This window comes from Cyprinodon variegatus, unplaced genomic scaffold (genome assembly GCF_000732505.1).
Source record: "Cyprinodon variegatus isolate N-32 unplaced genomic scaffold, C_variegatus-1.0 Scaffold7, whole genome shotgun sequence".
Taxonomy (NCBI): Eukaryota; Metazoa; Chordata; class Actinopteri; order Cyprinodontiformes; family Cyprinodontidae; genus Cyprinodon; species Cyprinodon variegatus.
The window spans coordinates 1,519,738-1,537,786 of NW_015150460.1; the positions used below are offsets into that span (position 1 = coordinate 1,519,738).

General features: G+C 37.9%; 1 protein-coding gene and 1 pseudogene across 1 annotated transcript; one reads left to right on the plus strand and one right to left on the minus strand.

The window, feature by feature from the left end:
* Positions 1–7,403: 7,403 nt before the first annotated feature.
* LOC107085309 lies at positions 7,404–8,845 on the minus strand (annotated as a pseudogene).
* Positions 8,846–15,199: 6,354 nt separating this feature from the next.
* LOC107085516 (transcription termination factor 2, mitochondrial-like) lies at positions 15,200–17,906 on the plus strand. The gene is made up of 2 exons (XM_015375875.1): positions 15,200–15,285; positions 15,916–17,906. The coding sequence occupies exon 2, from the start codon at positions 15,928–15,930 to the stop codon at positions 17,068–17,070; it is 1,143 nt and encodes a 380-aa protein (XP_015231361.1). The 5' UTR covers positions 15,200–15,285; positions 15,916–15,927; the 3' UTR covers positions 17,071–17,906.
* Positions 17,907–18,049: the final 143 nt, after the last annotated feature.

The following is an 18,049-nucleotide window of genomic DNA, read 5'->3' on the forward strand; positions in this document are numbered from 1 at the left end:
ACGTGCTCATTTATGCAACCATGTTATTCAACATTTTTCCGCCTACTGTTTCTTTCATTTCAGTTGAATTGTGTAGGATATCCATTATGTAAAGGTTTTGAAATGATTTATCTTTTTCAAGTTACTGATAATTTGCTTTTGTTGCATGTAAATTTCCTTCTAGATCCACTGGATAATAAAGCTTCTGTTTTTTTGTTGAGCCCTGTTCTAAAATGATCATAATTCAAAGTAATAAAATTAAAAAAATTAAAAAGTTTAATTTCCAGTTTGATTGGGCAAACAGCTACTGCATCCTGTATGGCGTTTGTATGACATCAGAGTTGGCTTTTAATGAATGGAAAGCTCCCACTCAGAGTTGAGTCACGGTGTAACCTGTGTAATATCCACTTTAATACTTGCACTAAAGTGGGGGCTGCCTGTTATCTTAAAGGACACATCTATATTTACAGTACATACGCAGGCTTGATGTGACTCAGACACTAATAAATATTATTGTTCCGCACCATTTTAGTTGTAGGTTTTCAGAGAAGATGATCTCAAAGAACACAGTTTATCTCAGCTTGATTTGCATTTTTTTTTTTTTCGCCCCTGTGGCATTTTTGCCAATATATTTCTTGGAACTGATGTTGAGCAGGATAACAGCCCAACAGATTTACTTTCAAAACCAGAACATTATGCTTATTGCCATAAGATTCCATTTAGTATTTATATATAAAACTTTAATGAAAAGGATTTAGGGAATAATTGTACGCAACTGACACAGACACGGGAAGGGAGGTGATTAAGGGAGTGGGGATAACAATAGAGAGAAAAAAGAAAAATAGAAAAGAGGAAGGAGGAAGAAGAGAAAAGATAAAACGGCAAAATAAACTCCTCAGAAGATGTACAGTAACTCCTAGAAATCTGCCACACCTGCATGACGCGAGTGGGAAGGAAACGGAACCAAATGCCAGCAAAAAGAAAAACAAAGTAAAAGTCATACTGGCTTCAAAAGCAGCGAGTATCGCTTGAAAACAAAGTCAGTGTATGTGTGTGGAAAGCAAACCAAATGATGATTGCACAATGGGATTCAGGGTTGTATAAAAATCTGTAACTGTAGCTTAGTATTTAGTATTAATTTATATCCGTGAGCACATGGAGCCAAATGCCTACAGTTTGCATGAGTATTATCGTCTATGAAGGATTTAAAAGGTTTCTTCTAAGAGATAATGCTTAATATAAGGTGTGGGAGACCCCAGAGACTCGCCCTACAGAGCCCAGGACTGATAATGAACCCCTAATATTTATAGGCACCCCATATCACAGGGAGAAGAGGATGGCAGATACAGGGAAGGCCGCTCTCACCAGAGAACCGTAGACCAGAGCGGTAGGGGTTAAACGCCAACGGCGCCCATTCCCTGAATGGCCCAAACCCAGAGGTCACAAAACTGAAGCCCACAGGGCTCCGCCAGTAGCCCAGGGTAGAGGGGCACCACCACCCCACCAGCGGAGACCCAACAGGACCAGGAGGCCTGGCCAGGCGGCCACCAGGAATGAGGCCGTGCCCACAGCATCACCCAATAACACACCTAGAGATGATACTTTGATTTACACCTTATAATTATAAAGGCTAATGTTAAACTTCAGCAGGCTGCATGGTGCTACACATGTATAGGTGTTTACATTGCAGTGCTAAAAAAAGACAAAAATAAATAAAAACACACTCATTTAAACAGGTTTCCATTTTAACCTGCTCAAACCAAATAGCTTCAGAAGCATTTTTCACCTAAAAATGTAAGGAGGAAAATATCTTTCGTGGAACCACTATCACAACTGTAGTTCTAACCAATTTGCAATTAAACAAAGAAAAGAACTGAGCAAATTTTAGGCCATGCTAAAGTGGTTTTCTAAACCATTAAAGTCCTTTTGAAATCCTAGCAGACACTTTAGATAGAATTTACAGCAGGCATAGTGAAGATGTTGATAAATACAGACTGAATCAGTTGAAGTAAATTTGATTCACAGTGATTTAAGTAGGTTATTATAACAAGCGGAGCCATCACTTTGGAACCAAATGTGTCAAAACTGTATCTCACAAAAGGAAATTAGGTCAAACGCGGGTACTGATGTTCTTCATAAGCCGAAGCAAGTTTATTTATATGTGAATTTTAGTGATGGTGCATTTAAGGGCTGTAGGACTCCTGGATATGACAAAGCATTTAGTCATGACAGTTACACCGCATTCGAACAGATCATAAAGTGTACTGTGCATAATGTTCGGAGGTTATAAACATGGCTACCACTTTGATGCTGGAACAAATATGAAACAAATGCTGCTTTTAATTCAACTGAATTACATTTAATGAAGCAAATTAATAATGATTATAATTGAAGTCATGCACTAGATCTCTATTGTAAATGAGACCAAGTCTCAAGAGATTGTTCTGTATAAATAAATAAATGATGAAATAAAATGAATAAAGATGTTTCAAGACATATTGTGTATTTCTAAAATATAAATTAAACAGAAATAATAAAGCGTCTTAAGACTGGGACATTCCACATCAGAGCTATCAGTGAAGGAGGCTGCTCAAGCTCAACAGGAGTTTGCATCCTTATTACTCTCATAAACTCTGTATATTAAAACAACACTGACAGACAGTAATGAACTCCCATCTCAGGATTCACAATAAAGAATCTATAGGATGCATTGCAATATGAAATCTTTCTATGGCCAGAGGGATTGTGGCTTGAATATCTACAGAATGCTTAGATGGTATATGGAGATTAATGCCCTGCCGGACTGGCTAAATCTCCTTTATACCCCTCAGTGTTAACAACTCCCACCTCAATATGAAGCAGACTGCAGATAAACCCAAACAGCAGCATCCCTGGAGAGAAATAAAATATCCACAGGTCACAGGCATCAAGAGACGCTGGCTGGGGCGTCCGTCTAAGACATCTCCCCCAATACTGTTTGAGGGATTGTATTTATTTATAGAAGAAAAGACACTAAAATCTGCTCAGGAAGCCATTAGCTTCAAATAAAAAGGAAGAAGAACTACATATGCTTTTTTTGTTCCAATTTGAATAACTAGTCCTCAACTTTCCCAGAGACCAGCTTTTTGCATAGTTTCTAAATTGTTCAAAATCTGATTTTTTCAGGATTTTGGGAAAACGATGACAGCTTTCAAATAGATAAAGCATCTGTAATGATTACTCAGGAATGTGCCAGTTTCTGGAGAGATTTTTTTTCTCTCATGTCACATAAGAAAGTGCATTTGATGCCGGGCCTTGATTTAACTCAAAGGCTGTAATTCAACAAATCAGATGCTTTCAAAATCTATGACATCATCTTTTATATGATTATATTGTTGTAAACACAGAGTATCGTGATGTCATCCAGTCTCAGTATAAACCCAGCTCTTTCTGTTGGAGTTGACATTTCACAAACAGCCAAATGAATCCAAATGAGCATGGAAGATCAGGGAAACTTTTTTTTAAAAAACGTTTTTAACAGCCTTGTCAAGGACTAAAGCCTCCGTACATGGGTCGTGCGCCAACCACTGCACCGCCTGCATGCCCAGTTTAGGCAAACATTTGAGGGAAGGTTTAAAGCAGAGTTAGGTTGCAACATAAAACCCAAAGTTTGAATATCTTACACAGCCCTTTTCAGTAAATTTAAGATTGAGAGGGAATAAAGCACAGGTGCAGGCCCATCTTAGAATCAACCTAAAAATCCATGGAGGTGGGAAAATCTAATGGCAGGATAACTTCATAGTTTACTTTACAAATGTATCCTTTATAGAAAAAAAATATATGTTTTAAAAATATGGAGGAAGCTAAATGCATTAATGAGGAGACCCAGCAAAAGATTGGAGGCTGGGACAGATGTTCACCATCAGGCAACATTGGAAAAAATTGAAAGCTCGATAAGTAATTTTTTCTTAAAATAAGTGCATTTGTTTTTGGATTGAGGAGGTGAAAGAGACATCTTGCCAATGGAACAAGAAAATTTACACTTAAAATAAGAAAACCCAATTGCATTGTCTTATTTCAAGTACATATTATCTAAATATCTTATTTTAAGAGTAAAAATACTCAATCCACTGGCAAAATATCTCATTACATACTCAAAGTAAGGGTAAATACACTTAATTTAAAAAGGTTTTACTTATTTCTAGATCATTTTTCCAGTAAACACATCACATATAGTCAGACCTTTTCTCAAAGTTTAGATCAAAGCAAAACAAGGTGTTAGAATAACAGAGTTAAAGTCTGTGGCAAAGTGTATGTTCACCAATATCATCCCTATTAGTCTGAATAACCTCATACTATTGCACAAAGACAAAAAAAAAAAAAAAGAAAAACTTTAGTTCCAGATGTGCAAAGACCATTCTACAAAGTCTGGCGCTGAAGTCAACTCAATTTCACTTTTCCAGATCTTTATAATTCTTGTATCCGTTTTCTCTCCACTAATGAGCTTTGCATTTTGTGCAGGACAAAATTTTGAAAAAAATTAAAGAGTAATTTTACACACAGCAACAAATTTTCATCTAAGCAAGAGGATTTTTCTTAAAATGCATGCATTTTGTCTTAAAATAAGCAGGCAAGTGAGACTATTTGCCAATGGGATGAGACAATTTACATTTGAAGTAAGAAAAAAATGCATTGTGTTTTTTCAAGTCTATAATATCTAGTTATTGTGTAAAAATTCTCATTTCATTCTCTGGATCATCTTATATACCTACTCAAATTAAGCTTAAATACACTTATTTTAAGATATTTCTACTAGATTTTAGATCCTTTTTGCAGTGTATATAACTCTATCCTGTCATTCTAAACAGTTATACATCTTTTTCTTACTAGCTGTAATTTGTAAACACAAATAAACAGCAACTAGAGATTGAGAGAGTAACAAAACCTTAGCGTTTAGTGAAATGGTCAGAATTGTACTAATTTAAATAAGTTGTGTGTTAAGATATCTTTAAGGAAATATATGCTGCAATGTGTTCCTCTTTGGAGCACAAGCAAGTAAATGTGGTTTATTTCTTTCCATCCCCTGACAACAAAACAGCTTTGTTGGATCTAGGAAGTTAAAGATGGTGTTTGCTGGAAGCACATCCAAACTGCTAAACTATATCACGTCACTTTGAAAATACAATACCTCCTGACAGGGTTCTTCAATCTCTGCCCAGAGCAATTTATTTCTTGTAAATCTCCACCATCTGTCATTTCTACAGATATAAAAAGCTTTGAAACGTTTCTTTTGCAAAATTAGACCATAAAGATCTATTTGTAACAACCTCCTCAAATATTAGCTAACTAGATGTATATGTGCAAGAATCCTTTATTGCAGCTGCATGATATCACACTGAGGGATTAGTGAAAAATAATCCCAGATTAAAGGAAATCTTTTCTTTGCAATATCATCAGCACCATATTTATCAGCATATCTAACAATCTTCACAACTAAGTTTTAGAAAAGCATTTCCTTTAAGTGATGCTTTGTTGATATGATGCAACACAGAAGCCCACTTCTTTTAGCTACTCTTTAAAAAGGGAAAAACAAGGGAACATTTCGTTCAAATGAAGTCCATATAGATTTATTTGAATGCCCTAAACTCTAAAGTATTTGGTCACAAAACCAAATCAGTTAATATTGAAGTCAATGAAATCCCTAGAAATGAATCTTATAGAAACCTCTGGGTTGATTAATAAAATAAAAAGGTGAGAATCCAGGATGACAGATTATGTAACCAGTGAAAGATCTGCTTCTCTCTTTGCTCCAACCTTGTGAGACATTACAAAAGTTACATTAAAACATTAAAAGTAGCCTATTCATCTGTCAGAGTTAGATCAAGCTACAGCTAAAATAAAACTATTCATATTTTTAACTTTATAGCTTTTTACAAATCTTAATCATGTAAACAAGATGCACTCTGCAGAATGTTGCATAAATCATACCATCTCATCAATGCACATAACCTAATAAGTAGTCTGAGTGCAGCTCTTCCTCCTTATTAAAACGGAAATCCGATCTGAACCAAAGCAGACAGTAAGAGTCTGGACAGAGCTGAAAGTCTGGCCCGAGAGCTGTCAATCATACGCTGCATAAATTACCTGCTGTCTGTGCTGAGTGTTTAATGAGCCTATATGCCACCCAATGACCCTGTAGCCCTGCTTCTAGGTGATCCCAAACAGCCCCCCCTATACAAACCAGGAGACATGTTTTAAACCCATGTGCAAACATCATCCATCTAAATATAAACCTTCTTTACAACAGAGAAGATCAACCTCATGCAGAAATAACTTGTTAACTTCTGGGAACATCTTGTTCTTCAGTGAGAACTAGAGGGGGCTGCTGATGTTCTGCCATTTGTCTCTGCACGGATCTACTCAACATGAGGGAGACCTGGTTGAAAAGCTGCCTCTCCCTTTCTCCATGGCAACCGGTGGGCATACCGCTACATCTGGCAGGCTTTAATGGCTCGTTACAGCCATGAGGGCACAGCGACAGGCGAGCAGCAAACTGCAGGGGGGGAATGATCTCCACTCATTCATCCGAGAGGCTCTACTGCAGCTACTCTGGATTAAAAGAGAGTATTTTCCTCAGAAATACTTTAAATACTCTGTTAAATACATTTTTCAGGAGTCCTTACATCAACATATTGTGCTATTTGTCTGCAACAAGATATTCTTTATTTAAAACTGAATGTTCCTGAATTAATTTCATGTTAAGTGGAAAAACAAACAGGCTTCCTTTGCTATGTTTGAATTTTATTTTATAAATGCCATTTACTTTGTGCATGGGGTTGCACAGTTTGAAAATGTATTTTTTTACAATCTAGTTTGTAGTGCCATCTAATGAATGAAACCTGCAGTTGCAGAAAACGCCTAAAGAAACCAAGCATCATGTTACAAGAGTTATAAATGGCACTTCAAGGCCAGACTGAAGCTTCACTTCTCTTCAGGGTCAGTATCAGTTTGGAATTAGAAGATTTTTTATGATGTTAAAAAAATCCTGTTGGTGACATGGAGACATCCCACATAAAACGCTTTGAGGTCTGGTTTAGTATCAGATTATTGTTTTCACCCTTAAAAACTCCAGGTTTCAAATAACCAAAGATTTATCTTAGACCAACTGTTAGAAATTAGAGTTTGTTTTTAATTTTGCTGTTTTTTTTCTAAATGTATAATATCATAAACAATCTTATACGGTATATATCTCTCTGATACAGCATTGGTCTCCTTTTGTAATACACATTTTTTTCCTATAACATTTTCTTGTATCGTTTTTAAATGGCTAAGTAAGTTTTTCTGTAAAGTATAAACGTCTCTGCATCTAATTTAAAGTAAATCTTGAACAGATATATACCATCATTCTTGAAATGGACTTAGATTTTTTGTTGTTCTGATTAAATCTGCTTAAAAACAAAATTTTGGCTTAAAAAAAGGGTTTACTTCTAACAGCATCTAATACTGCTGAGTTATTTTCTTGTTTTGCTGAGGAATCCCGATCATTTCTGCAAATGTTGCAGCTTTAAGCCGCTTCTTGCTCTGGGGGCCGAAATTAGCTTTTAGGAAAAACGTCAGCTGAGCTGCAGCTGTTTGACTTTTTGACCATCTGACACATCCCCCATCCCTGATTTAAAGGCTTTAAACTTCAACAATCAGTCACAAAACTGGAACTAAACAAAATAGATTTAATGAGAAGGGAAAAAAGTCGTATTGTAACAATAATCAGTGAGAGAACAAAAGAAACATTTATGGAAAGATTTAAAGCTTATCCAGAATAAATCATAGATGGAGGGTTGAAAAAAATCCTGTTTTTATTTCAAAGTAAACCATTTATATTAAGGAGGGTTATTTTAATTTCTTTCTTTGAATCCCTTCAGTCCCCTGAGCCTTCAGTAAGAAGAAATCTGAACCAAAAAGTCCAAAAGGACCTCAGTCTCTCAGCTGTTGTGGACCCTGGGCTTCATTTCCAGGAGCCAGCCTTCCCTTTGGCCCCGCGGGTCGTCTTGGATGTTTTGGAGCCTCTCTGGTGGTCGCTGACTCGGTTTCTGAGCACATGAATTTCATATTTTTGCTTTTTAAGCTGCTCAGCCAGCTCAAACTTCTCAGCGTGCAGCTGGTGGAGCCACTGCCACAGATCCTGGGCCTTTTCCACCAGCTTCTCATAGCCCAGGTGATCGATATTGAGCGGCTTCCGGCGCTCCATCAGGGCTTTCTTCTTCTCCTCGCGGGCTGTTAGCTTTTTCCCCTTCTTCTGGTCCACCTTCTCCAGGTAGCCACCAAAGGACTTGTTGGAGAATATCTTCTTTTTCTTGGCCTCCTCCTCAGCCCGCAGCTTGGCGGCCTCCTCCTCCCGCCTTGACCTCTCCTCGGCCACCCGAGCTTGGCGCTCACGCTCCTCCTCGGCCCGGACGCGCTGCTGCTCGGCCCTGTCCGCCCGGCGCTGCTCAATGCGGCTACGCAGGGCGATGAGCTCTTCCTCCTCCTTTTGACGGCTGGAGAAATGTTGCTCGATGAGGGTCTGAAGGTCATTGTAATCCTTCTCAACTCTTTTCCGGTGGAGGTCATCAAAGTCAACCTTTTCTCCATCAGGAAGCTTTGGAGGAGCCATGTTTGGTATATAGGTGGTCTTAAAACGTGGTTTAGACTCTTTATCGTGCTCATCCTCATCTTCCTCCTTCTCTTCCTGCTCGTACTCCTCCACAATCTCCTCGGTGTCTGACATGTTGGACCTTTGAGCGGAACAGACCAGCTGTAGTTGCAAACGCAGGAGTTGACTGGAGGTCTGGCTGTGCAGGTTTTAAGGGTTTCTAACTCACCATGTGACCCCACGCCAAAAGTCTGTAGGCTGCAGGTCAGCAACAGGGCTGCTTTGGAGACAGATGGAGGGGTCTATTTTCTCCTCCACCAAGTCCCGTCATAAACACTCCCCTGCTTAATCCCCTAAAGAGCCCCCTGCTGCCTACACTGACCCCACGGGGCTTCTCATTCCTTTGTAAGGACAAAATGACGGACTATTTCAGAAACACAACAGATGCATACATACTTGTGTTCTCAAATCTCCCACAAAGCAACACTGAGATTATTTCAGAACAAATAGCAGGCATCCTCAGAAAGATGCAAGTTAGCAGCTGGTAATGAGCAGAGGAAGAGAAAACAACTAAACTTTTGGAGCGATTCTCTCAAAATAAAAGAAAGCACTAATCCTTTACTTGCAGTAAGGTGAAAAGCCACTGTTAATCCAAAAAGTGCTTAAGCTTCTATTACAGAGTGCTGCAAGTACGCCTCACATAGGAGGATTTTAATGAGGAAAATGCCAACATCAGCATTTAACTCAATTGCATTTTTACCAAAATACAAGAAATAAAGATAAGTTTGTTTGAATATTTTGATTCGTTTTTAGCAATCAAACATAATGAAAGACCAATTATGAACTTAGAACATCCTACCAAATTAATAAAGTAGGAGATTGCCTTAATTAAATCTTAATGCCACCAGGAGGTTCGTATCATTGATATGAAAGTGCAGGAGCAAAGACAAGGCACAAGTTTAGCATTCAGAGGAGGTATAGAGGCAGGAAACTTTCTAAGAATATGTTGAGCAGAGAGAACGTAGACGGAGATCTGGGTCTATATTGATAAAGAGTCGCAGAAATATTCCTGCCAAGGAGTTTTGACTGAAAAGTGATTGAGTTTGTTGGCAAGAGAGTCTCAGGAGGAGACATTTCTGTCTTAGTGAGGATGTGTGGTTGAACCTGTTGCTAGCCGGACGGCGTCTAAGAGCAGGGATTGGTTGTTACAAGAAATAAAAAGAAATGCACTTATTAGACAAGAAAGAAAAAAAAAGAAAAAGCTTAATAAAATTGACCCGGTAATATTTCTCATGATGAAACTCATCCTCATTTTGATTTGCCAAATAGGTTTGCTACTTCATCTACTTGAAATCAGTTTAAACTCACCTACATTTTACAATGCTTGCCTGCTTATAAAAAGCTGTTTGATTTTGCATAACGACCCTAAACATGAAACGAAAAGGAAAAGGGTTGAACAGGCAAACTAAAGAAAAGAAGCTGCAGTTGAGACAAGTCTGAGAGGAGAATGTAGGAGAGCTGCAGCACTGTTGGCTTTCTGTAAGAAGGTTCCAGGTTTGATTCCAGGTACAAAACACGACTGTTGGGTTAATTGGTATCTCTAAACTGTCCTTAAGGGTGTGTGTGTGTGTGCATGGTTGTGTGTCTTTGTGTTGCCCCTTGACAGACTGGTGACCTCTCCAGGATGTACCCCACCGCTCGCCCATTGACAGCTGGCAATAGGCACCGACCCAACCCCAACCCTTATTGAATAAGTGGAAGAAGATGTATGGATGGAATAAAATGCCATCAGGCAATCTGCAATATTTAATAACAGGAAGGTTGTGGATTTAGCAGTGAACTCTACTTCAAAAACACATTACACCTGATTAGCTTTGAAAAATGTGTGAATCTCTTTGGAAGAAACTTTATATCAGATTTAAACAAGAACATTGTGAAATTGAAAACCAATATAAGAAACGTGTTTTTAATAGGTATAAGGAGGAAAAAAGGTTGCAATTTATTGCATTTGCATATTAACTATCACTTCAAATGAACATGTATTACTTAAGGGAATCAGGTAGTCAAGTATTGACTTTTTCCTGCCTCTTTTTAAACATTTTTCTGTAAGGGTGATTTAGAAATTTTAGATTCAGATTTATTGTCATCACATTTTATGTAAAGTTTTTTTTCCAAATTATTTTAAAATCTTAATTATTGAAAGCCTTTTACAATGTAAACAATTAAATTGTATCTGTAGTATATTGTTTTTCTTTCAATTTTTTACATTTATTCAATATTTTACATTTCATGATTTTACCACCTACACGTTTGAACAGTCCATCAGCTGAAACTAGTCAGTTTCTCCCTTAAAAGATAAACAAATTTATCTTAACTACATATTATTTAATGCCTGATCATTAAAGAACTTTAAACACTCATTCTCTCTACCCTTTAGGTGGTTGTTTGGCCAATCAGCTCTCATCCCTGCCTTCTTATTTGCCTAAAATCCACCTAGATCACTAAAAGTCTTTCTCACTACTCTGAACAAAAGCTTTTATGCAACCGAGATAAACTTATAATTTCAGATCTTCAAAGATTTTTCTTAGAATTTAACTTTTACTTGCAAGATTATTTATGAATACAGACCCAGGACTTCCGACATAAAGATCTCTGAACAGATTACTTTAAATGTCAGCTATTTAGACACAAGAATAAAGAAAATGTTTAGCATGAACTAGGTCAAACCTTCCAGTTAAAGAATCTCATACCAGCTGTGAAGCATGGAGGTGGAAGTGTCATGTTATGGAGATCCTTTCCTGTTGCAGAATCTCAGCAGCTCCCATAACATCCAGCACATTTAGGGAAAATAGACGACCTAAAAAAAAACAACAACAACAACAACAAAAAAACAAAAAAAGTATAAATATGTATATATTAGTTTTAGTACTATATTATGAGTATAAATGGAAGAAATAAGCAAGTCTTAGAATCAGAAGCCCCATGTAGACTTTACTGGAAAGTCTGAGGGAAGACATACACATGCATGAAAAAGGTGATGAGGACAGCAAACTTAAGAATTTTTAATATACACGTAAGTCAAATAAATTATTTGTATAGCAATTTTCCAAGATAAAAATCACCAAAAGCTTCCCAGTAAATATGCAATACAACAAAACAATGTAGAATACAATGTATATCAACATTTAAACATATCTTAGCATCTAGACGGGTCTGAGTTTGCTCATGAGTTTCTATTAATAGATATTTTATTTTGCTGCAGGATTTTATTTCAAGCATTTAAAAAAGTAACTTGTTTGCTTAAAAACAATAAAGCACAGTTTGGGTTCCGCTCTTATGGGTATAATTAAAACCATAGAGCACCGAGGGGCTTACAGCTTTCAGCACACAGTGGATTAAAGTGTAATTATTGCTCTCCGACATCTAAAGACGTCAACAATTTAGTGTTCCCAAGTTTTGAGTTATTCCTGGTAAAGGACAGAGTTGAATGCCAGCAACAGGTGCTCTGCAGTGTCTGGGAATCCTAATTAACTTGATCTGTGAGCCTCCTTGGGATAAAGCTCCTGATGTTATTCTACAGTAAACGTGCATGTTAGACATGCTATTATCTGTGGGGGATTACATTTTAGTCCCAGTGTAAGACTTGTGAGCCTGTCTGAGTGAAGACGAGCTAATTATGGCCTGTGAGGATAACAAAGCAAATTTTAATGTCTTTCCAGTCTGGTTCCTGAGAGCAGAGAGGACTGCTAAAACATGACGACAGCAGGTGGTTCTAGTATATTTAAGGTCCTGTTGGTTGCTGCTGCTAAGAGACAACTGTGTCCATCAATAGAGGCAGCCAGCAAACGAAACAAGCTTTTTGAAGAAAGGTTTTATTTCAGTTATAGCCAATCAGCATTTAAAAAAAACGAAGTTTAGTTTAAAATCTGTGCTTTCAGAGATTTATTTGTCCAGTTTAAAGAACTTTGAATGTTTCCCTCATTGTACATACCTGGATAAACAGCGGCCTCATGTGGTCAATATGAGACACAACACTAAATAAAATTAAAACGTAAACATGCAAACTTTTTTCTGAAGACAATAAAATAAAAAAAAAGTTACACTGACAAAAACTACAAAAAAAATAATTTTAAATCATTTTTAAAAAGGAGTAGATTAAAGCTCTTTGACTTTTCCCCTTACAACCCAATGTGAAGACTTAAACCAAACTTAAACTTCTTCACACATCCTGCTTTGTTAAATTACCAGAATGTGTACCCTTTTTTTGCACTGCGACACATCTACTAAATAAATCAGCAGAATAAATCATCACTTGTCTAATTAGATATATCGTTATAAAGGTGCAACTGACAAATACCTTATGGCGATATCAATCTGTCCATTCCACAATGAAAAATATATGAATGTAGCCTGGCAGACAGTACAAAACGGCATTAATAAAGTATTGGACACCAGCTGTAACTGTAAGAGTAATTAGAGCAACCCTGCCAATCAGTGCAGATTAATATCAGCTGGTTCATTGCACTTTAAAATGGGAACTCTGTAAATTTTATGAACTTACTTTATACTGTAAAGGAAAAGGCAGTAGGAATTACTCATTCACACAGACTCCGTCATCAGTGCGTCCTCTGCTTTGATGCCATTTTCAATAAATGTAATTTCCACACAGTCAACCTTCATCTGTCAGTGAAATAGACAGTTGTTTAGTTTTTTTTTTATTATTATTCTGATGAATGACTATGAAAAATGCACACATTTTAAACAACAAATGAGGAATTAGACCGCAGAGGCGTAGCCAGAAACTTTTTATAAGGGACCAAAACCAATGTACACTGAGGGGGGGCCAAAAACAGGCACCAGAACCTCAGGGTCAATCTATATGGAGGACCAACTCTGCCAGATTTAAAAATAAATACAGAAATAAATAAATGCTCAATAAACAAATAAATGTAGATAAAAATTAAATTAAATAGTGAGATATAAATGTATATATCTCTTTTAATTAACTTCTTTATTTATTCACCTTTGTAATAATTACCTTATTTATTTATTGTCTGTTATAATCTTCGACTTTATTTATTTATTACTTATTTTTTTATTTATTTATGTGCCTGATATAATATTTTTGTCTGTTTTATTCTTCCTTTGTATTTTTTTTACCCTCTTTATTTTTTAAACTCTATTTATTTCTGCCTGTCGTTTTTACATTTCTGTATGCATTTCTGCCTCATTATTTAAATGAGGAGGGTCAACTTCTAGAGGGTAATTATTACAAATAAAAAAAGAAGCTAATTAAAAGAGATGTATGCATTTATGTCTCGGTGTATAATTTCATTTCTACCTGCATTTATTTATTTATTGTATTTTTGGGGGCGATTAACTGAATGCTTATTTATTTATTGAGCATTTATTTATTTCTGTATTTATTGTCAAATATGGCAGAGTGGGTCCTACATAAATCTACACTGTTCCAACAGGAAAATTAACGAGCAAAACATCCATATTTTCTAAATAAAGACAAACTATACTTTCCTACAGCCTTTGCTAACAAATAGACGCATATATTTCAACATCGGTTATTTCTAAATAAAAGGTATAGTGGATAAAACTCTTTCATGTTTTGAGATCTGGGGTGTAAATCTTTTCCATTGTCATTACTTACCTACTTGTATCCATAAACATTCTGCATGAAACTGATATTTACAAACACTAATATCTACATAAATGGATTATTTGATAAGTTTTTATTAAAATTGTTATTTATCTTTGATTTCACTTAAGACTCCCAGATGACTTGCAGAGACACATAAGTTTCTCTTTACCCCATATAACACAAAATCTAGCTCTGAAAAGAGCATGTATTCTATATTTATTATCTTTGATGTTAGTATATCGATGTGTATATTTACCCACAAAAAATAAAATGTTCTGAATATTCCATTTGACCATCTGTATTAGAGGGGAAAATGGTAGTGGTGGCCACAGGGGTGGCCAAAGATTGGCTTAGGGTAGCCATAGCCACCCATGGCCCCCCATCCAGCTCTGCCCCTTTTAGACAATAACTCACACAGATAAAGAGTAAAGCAAATCGGTAGATTTCAACATAAGAGGAGAGGATGCATTAATGGATCATACGGGTATTTAATGTGATTTCGATTTTCATAAAGTGCAAACGGCGTGGAGAAAAGAAAAAAAAAAACAGGCATCGATGTAGAAGTTATCAGCAGTGTAAAAAATGTATATATTATGCAAAAATGCAGTAAAAAAAAAATTAGTTGAGTTCTATTTGGTTTGGTGTTATCAGTTGGATTCAGTCTCGATTTGTGGCTTGATTTATAATTTATTTATTTTTTTCCAACAAAAAAAGGACATGGCTCTTTTAACAGTAGAACAGGTCTTTGCTGATTAACACGTCCTGCTTCTGAGATTATATTCAATGTAATTAATGTTTAAATTAAAATCTAAACATCGTTATTGTTTTGTATTAACTCTAACCTAAGGCGGGAATCTGTTACTGGTTCAAATAAAAGAACCGGCGTATTGAGTCGGCTCGGTTGCGCACCGCACATCATGAGTGCGCTTCCTGTTCACGTACCTCTTACGTGCCTCACTAGCTCCGCCCACGCCCGGTCTGTGTTATGAAAGCAGAGCGGTGGGAATGACAACGGAGTCACAGCAACAAAGCCCCCTGAAATCTGGTAAATGAACCCACCTTATTATTCATTTTATGCCTCATAACAAAGCGTATCTATGTGTGTTTTTCTATCTGCTGCTGTTCTATTCTCTCATGTTGGTGTTGTGGCTCTGCAGCGGTGGCCTGCTGTTGTCATGGCTTTATATACATAACAGACACATGTAACATCACATGTGGAGAGCAGCAGTGACAGCTGCTATCAGTGCACTTCATTTTCTTCTTTATCATCTTTTTGTCACTTTAAATAAAAATATGCATATTGGAAACACAATCAAGTTGTTTGCACCTCATATACTGTCTGTATATATAGGTTTTAAGAAAATAGCAAAAAGTTATTTACATTTTTAAAGATGCTTTAATGCTACTCAAACCCTTTCTACATTTTTATTTTTAGTACTGATCTATTTATTCTCCTCCTGATTTTTTTCTTACCAGCTTCCCTATCTGTGTTGAATAAATCTCCCCCCACAGCATGATGCTCCCAGCACCATGCTTCACTCTGGATATTATATGTAAAAAATGATCCATTGGTTTTTGACCACATGGCATTTTGCTGTAATTATTAGACTTGTGAGCAACATGAGGAACTATGAAGATCAGCTTTTGTTAAGGTTTCTTTTTGTGTTCTGTGCAGAGATCCACTGCAATGCTACGTGTCACCGCTGCGTCTCTGTGCTCCTCTGGCCAGAAGATGAGGATGCTCCTGCCTCCTTTTGCCTCTCTCACCTCTACTGTGGCCTCCCACAATAAAAGGGAGGAAAACCAGAGCACGGTTGACTCTCTGTACGAGCTGTCGGTGGATGTGAGGAAGATCCGTAAGCTGAAGGGCTGGGTTTTGTCTGAGACCACTGTTTATGTGTCCGATACGGCCGCCTTGCTGAGGGACATGGGCGCAGACACGGCGGCGATCGCCCACATCCTTGAAACCCACCCAGAGGCCGTTCTGATTCCACCGGAGGACGTGGTGGCCCAGCGGGACCTCTGGGGGTCCGTGTGCTCCAACCAGCGGGCCCTTCTGAGCATCGTTGAAAAGTTCCCGGCTTCCTTTTTCTCTGTAAGCCACCACAGCAACCAACAGGCAAACATCCTGTACCTCAAGAGCCTCCGCCTCAATAAGAAGATAATCAGCAAGCTGATGGCCAGCGCACCGCAGAGTTTCAGTCAGCCCGTGGAGCGCAACCAGGAGGTGATACACACCCTCAGAGAGACCTACTTGGACTTGGGTGGGGATGAGGCTAATCTCCGGGTTTGGCTGCAGAAGCTCCTCAGTCAGAACCCGTACATTCTCCTGCGTCCAGCTGAGGCCTGGAGGGACAGTCTGGGCTTCCTCAGGGAGCAGGGCTTCACCACCGAGGAGCTCCTCAACCTGGTGTCCAGCCTCAGAGCCTCCATCTCAGAGCTGAAGCCTGAAGCCATGCAGCAGGCGCTGGCCTACGTCCAGGGCGCTCTCAGCTGCTCCGACGATGAACTAAAGCAGGTAGTGATCCGCTGCCCGGCCGTTTTATACTACTCATTGCCCACCTTGGCAGGACGCTTCCAGGGGCTGCTGGACGCCGGCCTGAGCGTCCGGCAGGTGAAGGAATCTCCAAACGTCCTGGAGCTCACCACGCAGATCGTGCTCTATCGCATCCAGAAGCTTGCGTCTTACGGATATGACGTGTGCTCTGGCAGCTTGGACGTAATCGTAGGAACCAAGAAGGACTTTGAGATGAGCTACGCCAAGCTTAACCTCAGGCAGCACAGGCCTCTCTTTAACCCCGTCGCTCCTCTTCGGGCTGCTGAGGAATGAAGATCAGAGCTACAGACAGAATGGAAACGCTAATAACCTTTGGTTTATTGATGCTCATATTCTTAAGTTATTCAAATCTCACAGGAATCTGGAAAGATCTGCATTGATAGGAATTAACACTTGACTTAGTCAGCTTCTCTGGGACCGTGCCTTATTTAGGCCTGCATAGTTCAGACATACTGTATGTTTCAATTCGTTTCTAAACATCAAACCAAATATACAGTGCCTTGCAAGATTATCTATCCGTTCCGTTTTTTTCACGTCACATTTTTATTTCATTTCATTGTTTATGTGGGAAACGTAAGGCATGATATTGAAGTGGGACAAGATTGATGCAGTTTTTTTTTTTTTTTTTATGACAAATTTGTAGTATTTTATTCATGTGCAGGGCCATTTACTTAGATAAGACCAAGGCTTCAACTGTTACGTAAAGAACGATCCAGAAGTTTTTTTTTTCCTTCCACTTCCCAACTATGCAGATTATTTTGGTATTTCACATAAAATCCCACCCAGTCATATTTTTATCTTGCAACCCGGTTATTTTGCAAACTGCATCTCCTACTGTATAACCTTGTAATAATTGTGGGACTGACATGTCTTAGACACTCTGCATATCTGCAGTCTCCAATAAATAACACTAATTCAAATCATTCTGCACGCCATATTTCTGATATTCACCTTTTAGGTTCTTATGTGACATGCATAAGGTATTTAGACAACATTTTCCGTCTTTGAACTTCCTAAATAATCTAAATCTATACCTTAGCTAAAACTCTTTCTCAGCCTTTGCAGATTTATTAACGTCTCTCCTGCCAAAGTTGAGTAAGCTCTGCACTGGTGGCATTATTAGGGATTCTGTTCTTTGAAAACTCTTCTTTAAGCTGCAATAAAACAATTTGGAGATTTTTTTTTTTTATTTAAACATAAAGCAAAGATGGCTGCCTGCTTTTCTTTGGAGTCTTTAGCAGGTTCTCAAAAT

What these genes read in the sequence shown, in the direction of transcription:
- LOC107085516 (XM_015375875.1), top strand. Translation starts at nt 15,928, where the DNA reads ATGCTACGTGTCACCGCTGCGTCTCTGTGCTCCTCTGGCCAGAAGATG.